The sequence below is a fragment of the Cherax quadricarinatus genome, chromosome 79 (assembly GCF_038502225.1).
Source record: "Cherax quadricarinatus isolate ZL_2023a chromosome 79, ASM3850222v1, whole genome shotgun sequence".
NCBI classification, from domain to species: Eukaryota; Metazoa; Arthropoda; class Malacostraca; order Decapoda; family Parastacidae; genus Cherax; species Cherax quadricarinatus.
In genome coordinates, this window is record NC_091370.1 from 15,898,704 (window position 1) to 15,922,604 (window position 23,901).

The 23,901-nt window shown below is 39.0% G+C and overlaps 1 protein-coding gene across 4 annotated transcripts in view; it reads right to left on the reverse strand.

The window, feature by feature from the left end:
- Positions 1 to 23,901, reverse strand: part of Cht10 (Chitinase 10) — a 230,269-nt gene that overhangs the window by 75,434 nt on the left and 130,934 nt on the right. For 3 of the 4 annotated variants that reach the window (XM_070101974.1, XM_070101973.1, XM_053797031.2), the window contains 4 exons: positions 21,263 to 22,085; positions 20,562 to 20,671; positions 18,684 to 19,193; positions 16,391 to 16,633 (listed from right to left, as the gene is read on the reverse strand). In XM_070101974.1, coding sequence (XP_069958075.1) covers positions 16,391 to 16,633; positions 18,684 to 19,193; positions 20,562 to 20,671; positions 21,263 to 22,085 — 1,686 coding nt within the window. The remainder of the gene's footprint in view (positions 1 to 16,390; positions 16,634 to 18,683; positions 19,194 to 20,561; positions 20,672 to 21,262; positions 22,086 to 23,901) is intronic. The other variant, XM_053797032.2, reaches the window with a different exon arrangement.

Genomic DNA, 23,901 nt, shown 5'->3' on the forward strand with positions numbered 1-23,901 from the left:
TTGAGGTATATGTGGAGTCAAAAAACGTTATCTATGGAGGCAAAGAAGGGAATGTATGAAAGTATAGTAGTACCAACACTCTTATATGGGTGTGAAGCTTGGGTGGTAAATGCAGCAGCGAGGAGACGGTTGGAGGCAGTGGAGATGTCCTGTTTAAGGGCAATGTGTGGTGTAAATATTATGCAGAAAATTCGGAGTGTGGAAATTAGGAGAAGGTGTGGAGTTAATAAAAGTATTAGTCAGAGGGCAGAAGAGGGGTTGTTGAGGTGGTTTGGTCATTTAGAGAGAATGGATCAAAGTAGAATGACATGGAAAGCATATAAATCTATAGGGGAAGGAAGGCGGGGTAGGGGTCGTCCTCGAAAGGGTTGGAGAGAGGGGGTAAAGGAGGTTTTGTGGGTAAGGGGCTTGGACTTCCAGCAAGCGTGCGTGAGCGTGTTAGATAGGAGTGAATGGAGACGAATGGTACTTGGGACCTGACGATCTGTTGGAGTGTGAGCAGGGTAATATTTAGTGAAGGGATTCAGGGAAACCGGTTATTTTCATATAGTCGGACTTGAGTCCTGGAAATGGGAAGTACAATGCCTGCACTTTAAAGGAGGGGGTTTGGGATATTGGCAGTTTGGAGGGATATGTTGTGTATCTTTATATGTGTATGCTTCTAGACTGTTGTATTCTGAGCACCTCTGCAAAAACAGTGATAATGTGCGAGTGTGGTGAAAGTGTTGAATGATGATGAAAGTATTTTCTTTTTGGGGATTTTCTTTCTTTTTTGGGTCACCCTGCCTCGGTGGGAGACGGCCAACTTGTTGAAAAAAAAAAAAAAAAAAAAAAATATATATATATATATATATATATATATATATATATATATATATATATATATATATATATATATATATATATATATATATATATATATATATATATATATATAAATTCAAGGATTATGTGGAGTAAAATAAAGATTGGATGTGAAAAGTGGGTTATAGTAAGCGTGTATGCACCTGGAGAAGAGAGAAGTGTAGAGGAGAGAGAGAGATTCTGGGAAATGTTGAGTGAATGCATGGGGAGTTTTGAATCAAGTGTGAGAGTAATGGTGGTTGGGGATTTCAATGCTAAAGTGGGTAAAAATGTTATGGAGGGAGTAGTAGGTAAATTTGGGGTGCCAGGGGTAAATGTAAATGGGGAGCCTTTAATTGAGCTATGTGTAGAAAGAAATTTGGTAATAAGTAATACATATTTTATGAAAAAGAGGATAAATAAATATACAAGGTATGATGTAGCACGTAATGAAAGTAGTTTGTTAGATTATGTATTGGTGGATAAAAGGTGGATGGGTAGGCTCCAGGATGTACATGTTTATAGAGGGGCTTCTGATATATCGGATCATTATTTAGTTGTAGCTACAGTTAGAGTAAGAGGTAGATGGGAACAGAGGAAGGTGGCAACAACAAGTAAGAGGGAGGTGAAAGTGTATAAACTAAGGGAGGAGGAAGTTCGGGCGAAATATAAGCGACTACTGGCAGAAAGGTGGGCTAGTGCAAAGATGAGTAGTGGGGGGGGGGGGGGGGTTGAAGAGGGTGGAATAGTTTTAAAAATGCAGCATTAGAATGTGGGGCAGATTTTTGTGGTTATAGGAGGGTGGGGGCAGGAGGAAAGAGGAGTGATTGGTGGAATGATGAAGTAAAGGGTGTGATAAAAGAGAAAAAGGTAGCTTACGAGAGGTTTTTACAAAGCAGAAGTGTTATAAGAAGAGCAGAGTATATGGAGAGTAAAAGGAAGGTAAAGAGAGTTGTGAGAGAGTGCAAAAGGAGAGCAGATGAAAGAGTGGGAGAGGCACTGTCAAGAAATTTTAATGAAAATAAGAAAAAATTTTGGAGTGAGTTAAACAAGTTAAGAAAGCCTAGGGAAAGTATGGATTTGTCAGTTAAAAACAGAGTAGGGGAGTTAGTATATGGGGAGAGAGAGGTATTAGGTAGATGGCGAGAATATTTTGAGGAACTTTTAAATGTTGAGGAAGAAAGGGAGGTGGTAATTTCATGCACTGGCCAGGGAGGTATACCATCTTTTAGGAGTGAAGAAGAGCAGAATGTAAGTGTGGTGGAGGTACGTGAGGCATTATGTAGAAGGAAAGGGGGTAAAGCAGCTGGAACTGATGGGATCATGACAGAAATGTTAAAAGCAGGGGATGATATAGTGTTGGAGTGGTTGGTACTTTTGTTTAATAAATGTATGAAAGAGGGGAAGGTACCTAGGGATTGGCAGAGAGCATGTGTAGTCCCTTTATATAAAGGGAAAGGGGACGAAAGAGATTGTAAAAATTATAGAGGAATAAGTTTATTGAGTATACCAGGAAAAGTATACGGTAGGGTTATAATTAAAAGAATTAGAGGTAAGACAGAATGTAGGATTGCGGATGAGCAGGGAGGCTTCAGAGTGGGTAGGGGATGTGTAGATCAAGTGTTTACATTGAAGCATATATGTGAACAGTATTTAGATAAAGGTAGGGAAGTTTTTATTGCATTTATGGATTTAGAAAAGGCATATGATAGAGTGGATAGAGGAGCAATGTGGCAGATGTTGCAAGTATATGGAATAGGTGGTAAGTTACTAAATGCTGTAAAGAGCTTTTATGAGGATAGTGAGGCTCAGGTTAGGGTGTGTAGAAGAGAGGGAGAATACTTCCCAGTAAAAGTAGGTCTTAGACAGGGATGTGTAATGTCACCATGGTTGTTTAATATATTTATAGATGGGGTTGTAAAAGAAGTAAATGCTAGGGTGTTCGGGAGAAGGGTGGGATTAAATTATGGGGAATCAAATTCAAAATGGGAACTGACACAAGTTACTTTTTGCTGATGATACTGTGCTTATGGGAGATTCTAAAGAAAAATTGCAAAGGTTAGTGGATGAGTTTGAGAATGTGTGTAAAGGTAGAAAGTTGAAAGTGAACATAGAAAAGAGTAAGGTGATGAGGGTATCAAATGATTTAGATAAAGAAAAATTGGATATCAAACTGGGGAGGAGGAGTATGGAAGAAGTGAATGTTTTCAGATACTTGGGAGTTGACGTGTCGGCAGATGGGTTTATGAAGGATGAGGTTAATCATAGAATTGATGAGGGAAAAAAGGTGAGTGGTGCATTGAGGTATATGTGGAGTCAAAAAACGTTATCTATGGAGGCAAAGAAGGGAATGTATGAAAGTATAGTAGTACCAACACTCTTATATGGATGTGAAGCTTGGGTGGTAAATGCAGCAGCGAGGAGACGGTTGGAGGCAGTGGAGATGTCCTGTCTAAGGGCAATGTGTGGTGTAAATATTATGCAGAAAATTCGGAGTGTGGAAATTAGGAGAAGGTGTGGAGTTAATAAAAGCATTAGTCAGAGGGCAGAAGAGGGGTTGTTGAGGTGGTTTGGTCATTTAGAGAGAATGGATCAAAGTAGAATGACATGGAAAGCATATAAATCTATAGGGGAAGGAAGGAGGGGTAGGGGTCGTCCTCGAAAGGGTTGGAAAGAGAGGGTAAAGGAGGTTTTGTGGGCAAGGGGCTTGGACTTCCAGCAAGCGTGCATGAGCGTGTTAGATAGGAGTGAATGGAGACGAATGATACTTGGGACCTGACGATCTGTTGGAGTGTGAGCAGGGTAATATTTAGTGAAGGGATTCAGGGAAACCAGTTATTTTCATATAGTCGGACTTGAGTCCTGAAAATGGGAAGTACAATGCCTGCACTTTAAAGGAGGGGTTTGGGATATTGGCAGTTTGGAGGGATATGTTGTGTATCTTTATATTTTTATATATATATATATATATTAAATATTATAATATAATATATAATATTATATTATATAATATATATATATATATATATATATATATATATATATATATATATATATATATATATATATATGCAACTATACAAATACATACATATATGTATACACATACATATATATATATACATATATATATATATAAATACATATACTATGCACATACATATAAATACACACACATACAAACTACATGGCATTAAACTACAGACTAGTATCACTGACATGCATAGTACACAAAGTCATGGAGAAGCATATCACGAAAAGACTGATGGAGCACCTAGAAAGGAATGAGATTACATACGATAACCAGCATGGTTCCAGGGAAGGGAAATCCTGCGCCACAAACCTACTGGAGTTTTACAACACGTTGACAGAAGTAAGACAAGAGAGAGAAAGAGAGAGAGAGAGAGGGAGGTGGGTAGACTGCATTTTCTTGGGCCACAATAAGGCTTTTGACAGGTCTGCACAAGAAATTAGTGCATAAACAGGAATAACAGGATCAGAGAATACCTGACAGGAAGGAAACAATGAGTGATTGTACATGACAAGGTGTCAGAGTGGGCGCCTGTGACAAGCGGAGTTAGACAAGGGCCAGTCTTAGGGTCGGTGCTGTTTCTGGTATATGTGAATGACATGACGGAAGGGATAGCCAGAGGTGTCCCTGTTTGCAGATGATATGAATATAATGTGGAGAATTCAAATCCATGAGGATCAGGTGGGACTACAAAGGAATCTGGACAGGCTGCAAGCCTGGTCCAACAACTGACTCCTGGAGTTTAATCCCACCAAATGCAAAGTCATGAAGATTGGAGAAGGTGAAAGAAGACTGCAAAGTACAGGTTAGAGGGCCAAAGACTCCAAACTTCACTCGCAGAAATGGATCTTGGGGTGAGTAATACCGAGCACATCTCCTGAGCACACATCAACCAAATAACTGCTGCAGCATATGGGTGCCTGGCAAACCTAAGAATAGCATTTTGACACCTGAGTAAGGAATCATTCAAGACTCTGTACACCATGTATGTTAGGCCCTTATTGGAGTATGCATCACCAATATGGAACCCACACCTGGTCAAGCATGTCAAGAAATTAGAGAAAGTGCAAAGGTTTGTAACAAGACTAGTCCTGAAGCTAGGGAGTATGTCCTACAAGGAGAGGTTAAGGGAAATCAACCTGACACTGGAGGACAGAAGAGATTGGGAGGACATGATAATGACATATAAAATACCGAGAGGAATTGACAGGGTGGATAGGAATAGGATGTTTCAGAGATGGGACACAGCAACAAGAGGTCACAACTGGAAGCTGAAAACTCAGACGCATCAGAGGGATGTTAGGAAGTACTTCTTTAGCCACAGAGTTGTCAGGAAGTGAAACAATCTGGGGAGTGATGTAGTGGAGGCAGGATCCACACATAGCTCTAAGAAGAGATACGACAAAGCTCATGGAACAGGAAGAGAGTGGACCTAGTAGTGACCAGCGAAGAAGTGGGGCCAAGAGCCATGACTCAACCCCTGCAACCATAAATAGGTGAGTACATACATGTATTCATACATATATGCATACATACAGATATATACATATCATATTTTGCTGTTTATTAGATGCTGTTTATTAGGGGCTTTGGTGGCCTGGTGGTTAAAGCTCTCGCTTCACACGGCAAGGGCCTGGGTTTGATTCCCAGCCGGAGTAGAAACATGGGTGTGTTTCTTTCCACCTGTTGTCTATGTTCCCCATCAGTAAAATGGGTACCTGGGTGTCAATTGGTGTGGGTCACATCCTGAGACACTGACCTAATTTGCCCAAAATGTTCAGCATAACAAGGGGCTTTCTATATAGTAGTATATCATTGATGTCAGCTAGGCCTGTATACCATGTACATGTACTTGTAGTAAATAAAGATATTATTATTATTATTACGTATTATTATAATTAAAATGTCTCCAAAAACCACCCTGCATACTACAAACTGAAGGTCAGTGATGGGGGCTATAAGTCTGGGGTGTGGAGTGGGCTGTAGCTCTCCCAGTTACGTCCGATGCTGAGCCACTGAAACTAAAACAAGTCTTATAAGCTGCAAAATACGGCACATATGTTCATACGTACATACATGCATACAAACATTCATACATACATACAAACATCCATGCATACAAACATTCATACATACATACAAACATTCATACATTACACTACAGTTATGAAACTGCAACAGTAACACCCCTCCTTCAGAGTGCAGACACTGTACTTCCCATCTCCAGGACTCAAGTCCAGCCTGCCAGTTTCCCTGAATCCCTTCATAAATGTTACTTTGCTCACACAGCACGTCAACAGCACCATTTGTCTCTATTTACTCAAATCAAATACGCTCACACATGCTTGCTGGAAGTCCAAGCCCCTTACACACAAAACCTCCTTTACCCCCTACCTCCAACCTTTCCTAGGCCGACCCCTACCCCACCTTCCCTCCACTACAGATTTATACACTCTCGAAGTCATTCTGTTTTGCTCCATTCTCTCTACATGTCCGAAACACCTCAACAACCCCTCCTCAGCCCTCTGGATAATAGTTTTGGTAATCCCACACCTCCTCCTAATTTCCAAACTACAAATTCTCTGCATTATATTCACACAACACATTGCCCTCAGACGTGACATCTCCACTGCCTCCAGCCTTCTCCTCATTGCAACATTCATCACCCATGCTTCACACCCATATAAGAGTGTTGCTATAACTATACTCCCATACATTCCCCTCTTTGCTTCCACGGACAATAAACCCTGATCACTTTCATGTGTTTACACACACATCCTCTGAAGATATGTAAGTAAGCAAATGAATACACTCAGGTTTTATTTCCTATTTTCACTTGTATTTTTTCATACATATATATACACACATTGTAGGTAGAAGGTTGGTAGACAGCAGCCGCCCAGGGAGGTACTACTGTCCTGCCAAGTGAGTGTAAAACGGAAACCTGTAATTGTTTTACAAGATGGTAGGATTGCTGGTGTCTTTTTTCTGTCTCATAAACATGCAAGATTTCAGGTATGTCTTGCTACTTCTACTTACACTTAGGTCACACTACACATACATGTACAAGCATATATATACACACCCCTCAGAGTTTTGTTCTATTTTCTTTCTAGTTCTTATTCTTGTTTATTTCCTCTTATCTCCATGGGGAAGTGGAACAGAATTCTTCCTCCTTAAGCCATGTGTGTTGTAAGAGGCGACTAAAATGCCGGGAGCAAGGGACCAGTAACCCTTTCTCCTGTCTCGGTGGGATACGGCCAGTTTGTTGAAAAAAAAAAATACACACAGAGAGGCAGTCACCAACTTACAAATACCACAAGTTAAAAAACATCATCACTCACAGATGAGGCACTTTAAGAAAAAACAGTAAACTTATACATCCACTGAGACACAGTATAAACATGTATGAAACAAAAATATACTTTCTATCATTGAATTATACACAAACAACTTCTGTTGTAAGTTGGAGACCTTTTGTATTTCATTCAGGACACTACCAAATATTTTTGGCCAAATATGCCAACCAAATATGTAAACTTTCTTGATATACCATCTCTATTTAAGAATTTTTATAAACAAAGTTGTATTTATAAACCTTGATACACACAGTCTTTCTCCTTGATAAATTCAACAGAGCACCTCAGCAATTCCTACAGACCAGCATGTCTCTATAATACTGTACATTAAATATGCTTCACTGTAATGCTGATGTGACTGAATTCATCAATTTTGTAACCAAACCAATACCTGAATGTAACTGAATCATTTTTGTAAATACATCCCCCCCCCACCCCGTATCTGTGAATTTGGTCTCCTCAGTTTCAGTTATCCGTGGTTTACCGTGCCCCGAAAAAATTTAATTTTACTTAATAGTGGCCCCAAAGTGCAAAAGCAGTAATGGTGACAGTTCTTCATAGGCTAAGAGAAGCCATGAAAGTGCTTCCCATCAGTGAAAAAGTGCTAATTCTCAATTGTGCATAATTTATCAATTAAACTTAATCATAGCTATGCATGTAAATGAGAAATGACTTATATGTAGGGTTCATTACTACTTGTGGTTTCGGGTATCCACAGCAGGTTTTGGAACTTATTATCCATGGATACAGGGGGACTACTGTAGTTCAAGATTACTGTAACCTGCTGAGTAAAAGAGTGTTTGGGCCCCAATCCTGAACCCATTAATTGTCTCTAATTTTTTTTTTATTACTGCTCACAAGATTGATATGAGGTGATAATTATTCTAATGATGAGTGTGAGGTGACTACTGCCTGCAGGATGAGTATGAGATGATTACTGCCTGCAGGATGTGTATGAAATGACTACTGCCTATAGGATGGCTATGATATTTATAATAAATCAAAGAAACTAATTACACTTGATATTACTGTCTAGGTGAATCACTGCCTTAATGACCTATAAATATACAATAAACCTTAAGACAAGGAAAGTAAAGCTTTCTGCTTCACTCACTGGCAAAGACACTTATGGTGAAATATCTTTTAAAACATTTTAATTGTATTTTCATTGTAGTTTTCCTGCACATTCACATACATGTATAAAATATATACCATTCATATAAAGGTGTAATGCATTATATACATTACACCCTTATATATAATATAGGAGTTACATGCAAAATCATTCAAAATTAAAAGGCAACAAGCAGTAAGAAAGCAAGTGTTAGTTTGCATTTAGTGGAGAAGCAATGCTAGATAGCCAATAAGGGTAAAGGTCTGGATGCCAGGCAACCATGAATACAGTCTCTTCTCCGTCGTGTACCACACTTATTTTTTTTTAAATCAAGTCAGGTAAGCTTTGATAGAAAGAGAAAATAGAATCCATGGGACTCTTTTTGAGAATTTGAAATAAGATACTGAAATAAAAGGAATAAAAAAAGATGGGAGGGGGGTGACATGGAGAGTGGATGTGAAATGAGTGGAGATGAGGAAAGGTATTGGAGACTGGTGGTGGCAAACCAGCAGTGTGGGCGCAGGGAGAGGAGCTCCTCCCTCACGGGCCGGGGAGGGCAGACGGCCTCCATCTGCAACACTGTAGAGGCTGGAACAAGAAGAAGGGCATGAGAAACATGTAGGTGTGGCAACAAGAGAACAGAAGGAGGAGGAGGAGGAGGTGGCAGTTAGGATCACTGCATCACACACACAACTGGTAACTGCTACTCATTTCTTCCACACCACCACCAATACAGTCCAACTTACATTTTGTTGCCACCCACAAAGGCATTGTATTCTAGTATATAATTTAGGTGAAACAGGTTAAAGGCAACAAACTGTGCGTTATACAAGATAACACTACAGTGATGCTACTGAACCTATTAAGGGATTTTAAAGACCCATTGGAATTCTATATCATTGATGAGTTTGCTATAAATATAATATGAAAAGCCATATAGGAAACACAAGGTTTTATCAGCATTACAAGGGTAAGTTTCTACATGTTCTACTGGGATTATTTTATGTGTTGAATTGTTTCTACAAGGTATATTAGAATCTCCTTGACAGTATAACTGGGGCATTCTTACATAAAATGAGCCTCTTCAGGTGTTCCAATCATATTCCTGTTGCACCACAAAGAAACTCCTTTATCAAATGTAAAGTACATTTAATACTGACTCTGGGGCAGACTGGGTGACTTATCATGAAAGCAGGTGGTAGCAGTAGTGTGGAGCATCAGCAGTGTGGTGAAGTGCAGCCATTGACACCTCATCCATCCCTCCCAACTGTGCCCTCCTTGTCACCCACTTCCCTCACAGGTCAGCATGCAAAAAGATCTTGATGTCATGGAGCTCACATACAAGTGCCACAATGAGTTGAGGCATTGTGTAATAGCATGACACAAATCTATGCCATCACATTAAAACACCTTACATAGATGTGGAATTGTAACATACCACAGACTAGTGTGTTACTATCACACTATCCCAGATCCTCATGTTATGAGCAACAGCACACACACACACATATTTGTGTTATTAATAGATACATGTCACAGATTCATCTTACAAGGGTTGCAATTTTCCACAGACTTTATGTGAGAGGTAACATCTCTTCACAAACCTGTGTCAGAAATCCTAACATCCCACAGACCTATGTCAGAGGTCACAACATCCCACTCATGAGTAACTAAAAATTGTATCACCCTATAGTTTCGTGATATGATGTTTCAATACCCCTACATATTTACATTATGACAAAATGTCTTGGTGTTCTGTAATATTATAATATAACTCTATGTAAAAATTGTCCAATTAGTTCAAAACACCACATAAGTACATGTAACTGTTTTGCAATATATATATTTTTGATATCAGTTTAAAAAACAAAAACTAACAATTCTCTCCCGTCCTCTCCTGGTTGTGTGTTGGTTAAAACACAACAGAAATGAGTATCTTGTAATGAAGTTAGAAACTACGTAGAATAGTAATATAACATGTACAACAGTATCAGAGTGCTCTGCTAGGTATTGAGGGGATGTAGGATTGAACCCCACTACATGGTGAGATTTATGGACAAATCTTGAGTACCTACTGCCTGTTGTGGGTCTGTTGTGGGTCGCATCTTGGGTAACAGTCTTCCATGGAAATAAACCACATTGATTGGCTGTAGTGGATTATCCTGGGTTACTACTCTTTGGGGTTAATAATCCAAATAAAGACCTCTGATGATGATGACAACACCCACTGTGGTTGTGTTTATGGGATAATACATTAGGGTCCACATATACAACACCTCTTTTCGGTGTTCTACACTTCTGTTGGCTTTCAACTGAGCCACTGTTCATTATCTGTTTTCAATGTGTAGCTGTACTGAGCACTTAATATATGATAGTGTAAATACATTATCAGGCATTTTAGTAACATTCAATAATGAAAAAAAATGTGATCTTTTCCACTCATTGGTGATTTTCACTTACCATATGGGGTCAAGAATGTAAAGAGCCATACAAATGGGACCCTCCTGTACACATTACTGACTGGTGTTCTAATAATACACCACCATTTCCGGCAGTCATGTTTATGGTAAATATGTCACAGACAGATGTTCTGACAACAAAACACCACTAATGGTTGTGTTTGTGGGTTTACACACATCACAAATAGTGTTCTGATGATACAATACCTACAATAGTTTGTTGGTCACTACACACCAGAGACAGGCATTCTGAGGATGCATCACCCTCCAATTTTTACACAAATAACCTGCACATAGGAGAAAGAAACTTATGATGATGTTTTGGTTTGACTTGGACCATTTGCAAGTCAAACTGGACCATTTACAAGTCACACTGGACCATTTGCAAGTTATGCTAGACTATCTGCAAGTCACACTGGACCATTTACAAGTCACACTGGACCATTTACAAGTCACACTGGACCATTTACAAGTCACACTGGACCATTTGCAAGTCACACTGAACCATTTGCAAGTCAAACTGGACCATTTACAAGTCACACTGGACCATTTGCAAGTTACGCTAGACTATCTGCAAGTCACACTGGACCATTTACAAGTCACACTGGACCCTTTACAAGTCACACTGGGCCATTTTCAGGTCACACTGGACCATTTTCAAGTCACACTGGAACATTTACAAGTCACACTGGACCCTTTACAAGTCACACTAGGCCATTTTCAGGTCACACTGGACCATTTACAAGTCACATTGGACCATTTACAAGTCACATGTTGTCATAAGCTTGTCTCTCCTGTGTGCATTATTTGTGTACTGTTCCAGTGTTGGTATTGTGCCTTTTTGTTCTCCAACTGTTGTTTAAATGTTAGCACACCCCTGACACCTACTGTGAGCTCTGTGAATCAAGTAATCTTCAAGAGGCTAATTATCATGCAATAAGAATTTTAATATATATACATATGCTAAAAGATCTGTAAAATATGCATCCTAAAATTATGTCTCTGTATTTCTTGGCAGAGAAAACAAATCAACCAATGAATTTAAGAGATTCTAAAGGTATAACTAGCAGGCTAACACACTAAATCAAAATTTACTAGGTTTGGTAAATTGCTAAAAATTATTTGAATAAAAAAAGTTGATTAATGCTCCACATGTAAGATAAGCTACAATTTAACTTGTATTTTTATTAGAAAATAAAATAAACACAATATTAATCACTTCTAATTTCTCTGCACATTTATTTTGTAGACATTCTTAATTAATCCTGACTTTTAGGAATTCTAATCATCCAACTATATCAAAATAAACAGCTTGTAAAAGTTTTCAGAGGCACAGAAAACCTGTACAAGAATGGAAGAACACAGGATGGCTGGTACTGGTGGGAAGGGGGAGAGGGATACACAGAGGCCACCCGAGGCCCTTGCCTTATCAACTTGCCAGTCAAGAGCTGTGACTCGACCCCTGCGACCACAAATAGTTTGGTACAAGTGGAGCTCAGGAAGGGGGGAGGGAGTTCCTGTGATACTGTATTCATGGTTCTTCAAGGGCAAATTAGTGCTCCGTGATAACAGTCTTCTTTATCATACCAGTGATGGAGGTAATATTGTGGAAGCAGGTAAGAGCAGCAAAGAAGAGTGGGAGAAAGCAAGAAAGGAGAATGGTAAGGTGTGAGAGGAAGTGATAATTGTAATGGGTGGTGTGCAAGACAAATGGGAGAGGGGATGGGGAAATGGGAGCTAATTTTTAAGGCTGTTTGATTATTTTCTTTCCCCCTACCCCTTAGGTAAGAAGACAAGAAATAATTAGAATATTCAAGTCATACTGTAGGATTCTCCTCAGCATAGATCAATAAGCAGAAACATTGTAAAAATTTAAATTTATGAATAAAACCTCACATAAACAACCTGCACAGAGGAGAGAGAAGCTTAAGATGATGGTTTGGTCTGACATGGACCAAATACAAAGTCACCAATGGTCCAAGTCGGACTCAAATGTTGCCGTAAGGTTCTCTCTCCCATGTGGGTTATCTGTGTATTGTTCCAGTCACAGTATTGTGCCTTTTTGTTCTTTCTAAATGAAGCCTCACTTGGATCTCAGACTTACACCCATCACCACCCTTGTCAAACACTTCCACTCACAAAATCAAACTGTAGTTGATAATCTAAATAAAACAAGTAACAAGTTTGTTATCTTCATGGGGACATGGAAAAAAATCCTTCCTCAGTGAGCCATGTGTGTTGTAAGAGGCAACTAAAATAAAAAAACTTTCGTTTTTTCTTTTTCAGGTGACCCTGCTTTTGGTGGGAGATGGCCACTGCAAAAAAAAAAAAAAAAAAAAAAAACTTGTCACTGTTAACCCTTTGACTGTTTCTGATGTATATATACATCTTACAAGCCAGTGTTTTTGACATATTTCTACTCCAAAATTCTAGTGGCTTCAAACTAAGGTGGAGAAAGCTGGTAGGCCCACATGTGAGAGAATGAGTCTGTGTGGTCAGTGTGCACAGTATAAAAAAATCCTGCAGCATGCAGTGCTGCAATGTTTTTGGATTAAAATGCCGACTTTGAGGTGTATTATTTTCGTATAGTATTTATGGTTGTATTCTCGTTTTCTTAGTCTCATTTGATAGAATGAAAGATGTGTTACAGAAATAGACATGATTTTGATTGGTTTCACAATGAAAAGGACCTTGAAATTGAGCTCAAAGTAGCGGAAATGTTCAATTTTTGCGGATGTTCAAGAGTCAACAAATGACGTCATTGTCCAATAAGTGTCCAACTAGCCATTCTAATACACAGTCATGAATAGGCTGACATTATTTATAATTATTACAATAATGCAGCAGTCTGCATAACAGTAAATCTTCTATTTTTTGTGTGAATAAAAATTCAAAACAGACAGCAAGAGTAATATAAGAGGGACCTGGAGACGTGACTGATGAACAGAGAAAATGTTATTTTAGTGCCAGGAATGTCTGCACTGTTCATTCTATATCCTATTTTGAAACTGGCATCTTTTATAATTTGTGTGAAATTGGAAAAAATTGCCAATTTCTGACCACTTTATTGGGCAGTTGAAATCGGTAAATGGGTGGTTTCTTGTACTCAATAGATAGAACAAATGGAGTTGTGAAGAAATAGCTATGAGTCTGGTCGACTGGAACAATGAAATTGGCAGAAAATCAGGCTCAAAGTGGGCAAAATCGTCGATGCATAAATATCGCCGAGATCGCTAACTTTGCGAGAGCGTAATTCCTTAAGTTTTCAATCAAATTTCATACTTTTGGTGTCATTACCACTGGGAAAAGATTCTCTATCATTTCATGAGATTTTTTTTTTTTTTTTTTTAAATTCTTCGACACTGAGAGCAAGTTTGTAAGCAAGGGTCTCGACAGTCAAAGGGTTAATACTCTTATACTGTATTATATTCATTGAGAAGCACTAAATTTGAAATGGTTATACAGTGTCTAAAATATGGGAGGTTTAATGTGATCTAAGGGGAGGGCAGCTCCAATTACTTGGAACAAGTCTTTCACCAACCTTAAACCACCAACTTGAAGGGAATACAGTGGAACCTCAGTACTCGAACTCATTTCATTCCAGAAGGCTGTTCGAGTGCCGATCCGTTCGAGTGTCAAACGAGTTCTTCCCAACCAATTTTCTTTTTGGTTGCCTGTTATCACTAATCTTCGTAGGCCCCATGGCCTGGTGATAAGAGGTGAAGTTCTGGAAGGTCATGTTTGTTTGGTCGAGTGCCAAACTTTGTTCGAGTATTGAAGTTCCACTGTAACTTGCAAGTACTGTGGATTTGGTATATACTGTACTGGAGAAACAGGCAGGACTAGGTTAAATGAGCATAAAAGTGCGAGATATGCTCAAATAAACTTTGTGATATATTTAAACATGTCCATGGCAGAAATTACTATACTGACTGGATCAGAGCTGAAATAATCCAACACACAAATTGCAACTGCATAAGAAAAATAACTATCTGCTATGAAAAAATGTGAAGACCTAAGACCATTTATTAGGAAGATGATGCATACAATTTTTTTGTAGGAGGATGCAAGAATTAGGTCAGGTCATGTGACGTAATCTCAATATCATATAAATTCTACCAAAGCTGCTTTTTATCTAGGCTGAGGAGGATCCTAGAGGGTTCAAAAATGTTCACTTTTATTTCTTGCTAATATTTGATTTATAGGTTCCCAAGTTATTTACAAATGTGACATTACACTTACATATACAGTATACATATACATGTATATACTTAAATACGTATATATGTATGTGTGTATATCTTCTTCTTTCAACAAACCGGCTGTATCCCACCGAAGCAGGGTGGCCCAAAAAGAAATACAAAAGTTTCTCTTTTTAACTTTAGTAATGTATACATATAAATATGTATATACATATATACATACATATAAAAATGGAAACAGTCAAAGGATGAGATGATGTGGGGTGGTCAGGAGGATATAAAAGAAGAAGTGAGAGAAAAGACGATAGTAAAATAAAAGGCACTAGGGTATCTGGTAACTTAGGGAACACTAACAATGAACAAGCGAAGAGAAAGGCCAAGTGGCAGAGAAGAAAGTGGATAAAACCAAACACTTGTTGCCACCCTTTAGCAGTTGTTAGTGGGTGGATGTAATGCATGTGTGGTGGAGGAGGGAGAGTAGCATTAAAAGCATGCATGCAGCAATGCTGTACAAGTGGAGTTAGTAACTCACACAGCCTTATATTACCACACAAGGTTCCCACTACGCCCATGTATTACCGTCTACCCTGTAAGAGAAGAATATTAGCTTAAGTGTGATGATGGATATATTCCGTAGGTTGCAGGTCAACATTAATCCCACAAGTAATGGCTGACTGTCCATCCATGTTGGTTCTAAGTAGCTCAGGAAGAGACATTGATGTGTGACATGTTGTACAATGGACATGCAGGCACACGCACACGTAAACAGCCCCGTACAAATGCAAGAAGTGTTGCTAACTACACCATGGCAACCAGGACACCTCCTGTGACATATATATAAAGCAGCTGCCCGAGTACCTCTACACACTCATATATCTCTTTTCAATAAACATAAAGCAGTGATTTAAATTTGAAATGAAAATCCTCTAAGCAAACAACACACATCCTGAGGAAATGATAATAGTGGCATTGTGCATTTCTCTGTGGATTACTTTGCCACATATGTTGGAAGAAGAGATGGCAATGCTTAGAATGCAGCAACGCAGAACAAAAAAAAGCAGATGGCAATGCTTAGAATGTGGCAACGCAGAGCACACAAAAAAAGCAGTAAGTGGTGAAGGATTTGTTGGAAAGCTAGCAAATCTGGCTGCATGAATTTGGATGGTCTTACATGAAGGTGCCACTGGAGAATGACAGATGGAGGAGGAGGTAGCAGGTAAAAAAGCTGCAGATAGATAATCAATGATTCTGGTGAAGTTGACAATGGCTAACAGATAAAGCTATGATTGGCAGGTATGAACAAGAATGAATGAAAAGGAATAGCAGGTGCTGGCAGAGCTGGATGAGAGCAATGGGCCATGATGAGTGGTTAAGGCTGCTACCTTCGGTTTCGGGTGTGAGGATAACAGCTGTGCACTTGGGGACACGGTAAGGCAGGTCACAGGAGCCTTGCTCGTTGTTCCACACCAACCCACCAGTACAGTGGCCCACTGTGAGGTAGCCCTTACTACATCGAACCATTGCGGTACACTGGGGCCCTGTGAATGCCTGGCCTTCATTCTTGCAGGGCATTCTAGCCCTATAGTCCAGCAGGGAATCATCTGGATTGCGTATGGACACAGAACCTGTGGGTCACAACACTTACGGGGACACAATCAGGCAGCAATGAGCCTCCTGGCAGCTCTGTACTTCCTTCTTAAGCCACATGAGGATTTTCACTGTCACATGGCGCATACAAATGACAACGTTGGCAAACACAACACACACAATACACTAACACACATGCCTATATGACTGTACCTGCTCTTAGGTCTTCCTAGTAATCTGTGCTAGCACACCTAGTTACCATGCACTAGAGGGTCATGCAGCCACACCAAGGAACACGTAAGGTAGATCAACTAACATGCTACTCACATGCATGAATGCAGTGTTAATATCATTTCAATTAACTATATACGTGCCATTACACGTTCATCCTAGATCATTTACAACAAGACATGAAAAGTCTAGTTGTGCACTCTCCCTCTTTTTCTCTCTCTCAAGGTAAAAACATTTCTGTATTGTGACTATTACTCTCATTATGCTTAACTTGTATGGATTTGCAAAAATATATATTTTAAATATGCCATGGAGAAGAACTAGGCTTGTAGTACCCCACCTGAAGTATCTAGTCTATCATAAAAGGAATTGAAGTTTAAAGTGGTTGTAACACTGAATACTGGCAACTGGATTTCACAGCAAGTGCTGTTTCAAATTCAATTAACATATATTCACTCATATTTGTGGGGTATATTTATTTAGTGGAATCAGTAATAAGAATGGAAATCTTCAGCTTAACAAAAGGCAAAGCTAATTATTTATGCCAAACTGTGCACTTAATTATATGTTTTTTTCTAACAGTGTGAAGAACAACCCCCTACAGCAGTACAATAAAAAGTAATAAAACAAGCATCAAGTTCTTGAAAAATATCACATATTTTTAACTTTTACATAATATATATACTACTGTATATACCAGTTTATGATTGGATTACATGCAACTCATCAAACCTTTTTTTCATTAGCGCCTTAATGGCAATATTTAATTCGCACATTTAATTATTAAGGGGTTAAATATTAGTTTTGGTGTGAGATCAAATTTAAACTTTTAATTTTATATACATTATAATTTTTAAAGTGCATGTCAATCAAGTTAGGGGAGAAGTTTAATTGTTAAAAGAAAATTTCATATACAGTGCTATTATCATTGTATTTTATAATAAAGTCATGTGTGTATGTACATATGCTTATCCTACATGTATATTGGTTACCCTGATTGAGTGGCAGTCAAGAAATACAATACTAATATAACAGATGTGATGTAATACACAGTACCCTAACCCACTGTGTGTATGTGAATGTTGTGATATCTACAGCAAGGAAGTTCCAACCCACTATGCATATGTGAATGTTGTGATACCTACAGTAAGGAAGTTCCAACCCACTGTATGTGAATGTTGCAATACCTACTGCAAGGAAGTTCCAACCCACTGTGTGTATGTGAATGTTGTGATACCTACTACAAGGGAGTTAGAAAATCTTTAACTAATATTAACTCATGCTTTCACCCTGATGAAAATTAACTGAGGAACTTGCAGTCACAGAAGGAATTTACTATTTCTGTACATAGTGAAATTTTGCAATGATATTCCTTAAGAAAGCACTGATTAAACCCTTATTTTCTTGCTGGTAGGTGAATGCCTTCATACCTACCATTTGCTATACTATGAACCCCTACATAACTAAATATGTATAGATTTCTCATATCAATGTAACTTATATGTGGATATTTTGTTGAAAATGATTGTATGTGGATGTATTTCATACTTAAATTAAGATGTACAGTAAGTATATAATATCCTAATATTTACATTAACTGTGTAATCAACTACTGCTAATTTATTTTGTAAAGAGTTAATTATTACTTGCTTACCTATCAAAATTTTGGGACTCAGTCTGAGGCCCCCTTATGTATCTTTGTAATATATTGACTACTGCCTACACCATACACAATACATTAACTAGAATATCTTTAAATTGTACTGTTAAAATATGAGAAGACCTGAAATTAATTATTTATTCTACTGGTACTGTATTTTTGAAATATAGCTATAAATGAAGAAAACAATTACTCACTGGTGCACTTTGCCATATGAGGCCAGTCACAGATCTTGTGCTTTTTGTTCCAGTGAAGGCCACTGGGACAGGGCAGCTTGACCCAGGCCTTGTTGATGCACTGTAGGAAGCTGCTGCAGTCACTGGCCAAGCCTTTAGTAGTACCCTCACTACATCCACTTCCTGAAGAATCCTCTTCAACCACTGAAGTAATTTCCTCAGAAGAACCATGTGGAGGCTGAATGGAGATGGAAGAGACAGTGTGAAGAGGAGTAGTAGTCGATGATGAAAGGTGGGTGGAACGAGTTGATTGCCACCAAGGTCTTTTGGTGGTGGTTTTTGGTCTCCAGGTTGTGGTGGGCTGAGGTGACCACCATGATCTTGTGGTGGTCGCAACAGTAGGGGCAGGCGTCCACCACCAGGTGGCCGTTGTGGGGGTGGTCCTGGCTGATGTGGTGGATGTTGTGGTGGTGGGGATAGTAGGTGGGGTAATTTTTGGGGTGCTAGGCCGGATAGATTCTTGGGGTCCACCTATAAGATAAAACAAAGATGTGTCACTTGTATATGCTTGATGAGTTCCCTCACATAATTATCTAGAGGCCAGCAAAACTTACAGCAGAGACAAAGCTTTAAAAATAGTGTTGAATACCAGATATAAGCCTCTACCCACAGCTAGACTGGTCAGATACAGGCCTGAAATTTGTGGACAGAGGATCAAGCCACCACTTCTTGTCCTAATTGATCCACATAGGTTTAACACTTCATGAAATACAATACAAGCAGATACAAGGCTGCAAATGTATAAGACCTCAGATACAAAGCTAACTAAAGGTATGTTAGCAGCAGATACAAGGCAGTAAAAGATCTGCAGCAGGAGATAAAAGTTTGGCATGAATGCAGCATCCAATATTTTATGTCTGTATACAAGCAGCAGCAGACATGAGTTTTTGGAAATTTGGGAGAATTGCCACATATAAGAAGTACTTTCTTAAATATTAAATGACTTCGTAAAGAGCTTTTTTTAACACAATCAGCCATTTCCCACTGAGGCAGGGTGACCCCCCCAAAAAAAGGAGAAATCTTATATAAGAATGGCTTCAAAGACCTAGTACAGGTCAGCCATCACTAATCCGGCAATCGATTATCCAGTTCCATCAGTAATCTGGCACTAATTTCGGCTAGCATAATTTCAAATTTCATCATTATACTGACTCAGAAACTGTGCAGATGGTTGTAAATCCACAGCAGACAGCCAGTGGAGGAGAAAGCAGCAATGAAACTGAGGAAGATGTAGCAGAAAGTCTCTCTATTGCTAGGTTAATTAAGTGTATTCTAACCTAACTACTCTGTAATTCAGCAAACTCACTAATCCAGGACACTACAGGTCCCAATGATGCCAGATTAGTGATGGCCGACCTGTATATAAATTAAAAACTCCATAAGGATGTTAAGCATCAAGCAGTATGGGCATAGAGGAACAAAGCAAACAGCTGGTTGGTTGCCATTCCAACATTTAAATTTATTAGGATAACCGTGAGTGAACTTGCAAAAATGACTTAAAAATTTATATTAAACCAAATATCTATAGACTGTAGAAACAATTTTTTTTTTTATTAACACATCGGTTGTTTCCCACCAAGGCAGGGTGACCCAAAAACGAAGAAACACTTTCATCATCACTCGCCCCATCACTGTCTTGCCAGAGGCATACAAGCACTACAGTTATAAAATAATATCCACACATATTTTGGCCATTTAATAAAACCAAACCAACCTGGATAAATATGACATTTAAAAGGTTAAATTAAATGGCATCAAGGAGTGGAAGTAAAACAAAATTTTATTCTAAGTGTGTAATGCAGTATCTTTGAGTGTGAAGAAGCAAGCACTCATACTCACTGGGTAACTGGCTGCACTTGGCATTCTTGGGCCAGTCACATAACTTAGCAGCTTGATTCCAGTGGAGACCTGGAGCACATCTAGCCTCCACAAGCTGCTGTGCTACACACCTGTTCAAAGAGCACATATTTAACCATAACTGTAGAATTTTCAATTTATGCCACCTCTTGAGGCTAACTGAAAGTCATTCTAATACACATTTTTTAACAAAATAATAACCTACAAAAAAGTATTACTCTTATATTCACTGGGGAAGTGCTTAGTCTGTAGGTATCACACACTGACCCAAAAATATAGGTTGCATGAGGAATTATTGCAAAATTGCACATGTGCTTTCATGTGTTTAAAATTTAATTACTAAAATGGCTGCAGGTCTTGGGTAAATTTTCTTTCATTGTTTGTATTAAGATTTCAAATAATACACAAACAGAGGGATAAGCAAGAAAAGCTAAAAGTCACAGGTGAAGGTGACTAGGGAGGATCAGTTACAGATGAAGGTGACCAGGGAGCACTAAAGACACAAATGAAGATGGCCAGAGAAGATTTAGGATGCTAGTGAAAGTGACCATGCAGCTGCCCCCTACCTGAGGAAGATGCTGCAGCTGCCCCGTACCTGAGGAAGATGCTGCAGCTGCCCCCTACCTGAGGAAGATGCTGCAGCTGCCCCCCTACCTGAGGAAGATGCTGCAGCTGCCCCCTACCTGAGGAAGATGCTGCAGCTGCCAATCTTGGGGAAGTAATCATCTGCAGTACACAGATCGCCTGGTTGAGGTCCACCCACAGACTGTGGTCTTGTAGTTGTGGTTGTTGTAGTGGTAGTGGTGGTTGTCGTTTTTGGTCTGTGTGTGCTAGGGGGCCACACTGGTTTCTCTGTAGCTGGTGGCCATTGAGGCCGCTGAGTTGTTGGAGGCCACTGGGGCCATTGAGTGCTTGGAGGCCACTGAGGTTCATCAGCAGGTGGAGGCCACTGAGGCTGCTCAGTGGATGGAGGCCAAACTGGTCGCTGTGTGGTCGGAGGCCAAACTGGTCGCTGTGTGGTCGGAGGCCACTGAGGTCGCTGAGTGGTTGGGGGCCACACTGGTCGCTGTGTGGTTGGGGGCCATGTTGGTCGCTGCGTGGTAGGAGGCCATGGAGGTCGATCAGTTGCTGGAGGCCACTGAGGTCGTTCAGTGGTTGGAGGCCCCTGAGGTCGCTCAGTGGTTGGAGGCCACTGAGGTCTCTCAGTGACTGGAGGCCACTGAGGTCTCTCAGTGGCTGGAGGCCACTGAGGTCGCTCAGTTGCTGGAGGCCACTGAGGTCGCTGTGTAGTTGGAGGCCACTGAGGCTGTGTGGTGGGAGGCTGTGTTGGTCGCTGAGTTTTCGGTGGCCATGCAGGTCTCTCTGTGGTCGGTGCCAACGTGGTGGTAGTGGTCTTCTTGGTAGATGGTTGCCAAGGTTTCATCCAATCTGGGGTGACACTGGTGGGTTCCTCACTGGCAACAGTGAACTTGCCGTAGTCTGAAGTGGTTGGCTTCTTGCTGAATGCTGTTGACATTGAAAGCCTCTATTAGTAAACAGAACCTCAATCACCTCTGTTAGTAAACAAAACCTTAATCACTTCTGTTAGTAAACAGTACCTTAATTACAATTAAAGATTCACTTCAGCACGATATAATGTGTATACAGAGATGGGTGACATTTAGGTAAACATGCAGAAAGCCCCTTAGTATGCAGATCATTTTTGGGCAAACTTAAGCCTATCTTAAGACTAATAAGGTAATAATTGATTGTTTATATATACGGTCTCTAAGTGGTTGTAACAATAAATAACCAAACAACAATCTTTCTTTTGATGCCCAGAATTATTAGTTAGTACATATTAATATAAACTCTTACTTTCCAGAACTATCATAACATAATACGTATAAACTTTTAGTATGCAACTTTTATGATTAGTCTGCCCAAAATGCTTCATATAACAAGTGACTTTCTTTAGAAAATACAATTGTAATCGCGTCAATTGCATTTCTTATATAACCGTATGAAAAGCGTAACCCAACATACTGCAAACCCATCCACTGTAACTTTAATGTGTATTCCAAAAGAAATAAAGATTTTTATTCTCTTTTCATTTCCATTTTCACTGACCAGGAATGCAATTCATTTGTGAGTTAGAAACCTTGTATACTGCTGATCTCAATGAAGGACACATTATAAATATTTTTCTTAAGCTGAAGCTTCCAAAGCTTTGCATAAATGTGATAAAATCCCATTAGAGTATAAACAAGTACAGATTCATTTGTTCATTACCTGTCATGCAGATTCTGAACAAATGCTTATGAAAAAATGAGGTCATTCCAAAATGATCTGTTCAATATAATCCAAAATGACTGCATAACAGAAAATGTATCTAATACAAATATGTACTAAAAATTTTTACCAAAAGTTATAATCCAAAATGATTGCATAACAGAAATTGTTTCTAATACAAATAAATACTAAAAATTTTTACCCAGTGTTATAATCCAAAATGACTGCATAACAGTAAATGTTTCTACTATAAAAAAAAATAAATAAATTACCAAAAGTTATAAATGTTATCAATTGCACTTATGTATACAGGTATTATAAAAAAAGAAAGCAACCTTAAGAGCCTGCTGTGTATTAAAACCTTCAAACTTATTTTATATGTTAAATCACCACTCTTATGTTAAAGCTTAGAACTATAATCTCCTAAATACATGTATCTTCCTAATCAAAATGAGAAACCACTTGGCAAGAAATATGAAAAACAGTTAAGAGACATGTACACGACATATTTCAGCTTTGGTCAGAGACCCTCTTCAGTTGAATTGATGAAATAAATAGATTTCTCATGCCTGTGTTTCATATTTCTGTGACAGTGGTTTTAAATACCTGCAGTGATTATATTTTAATGCAAAGATATCTTTTGATATACAGTGCAGTAAGTACTTTGACCAATAGCTAACATAAAATACAGTATTAAGTTAAGTTCACCCTTCAAACCTGTTTCCATCAGTCATTTTACTCACATTACCATGGAACAACAAGCACCCTCTCTCCCACACCATAACAACACATAAGTCAAAAATATAACCTTATCCACCATGGCAAAAATAGCTGATTGACACCACATAAAGCATTAGTTCACAGTGTTGAATTAAATATTACCCAATCCAGTAAGTATTGTATTAAAACACTGGCCGAGACACCCTCATTAACTTACTGTCTGTTGGTATGAAGGATCAGCGGCCAGGAAGGTTCACACACACACACACACACGGTGATTGGAAAATATGCGAGAATTCTATTATAAATTTTTTTACAATATGATGAACAG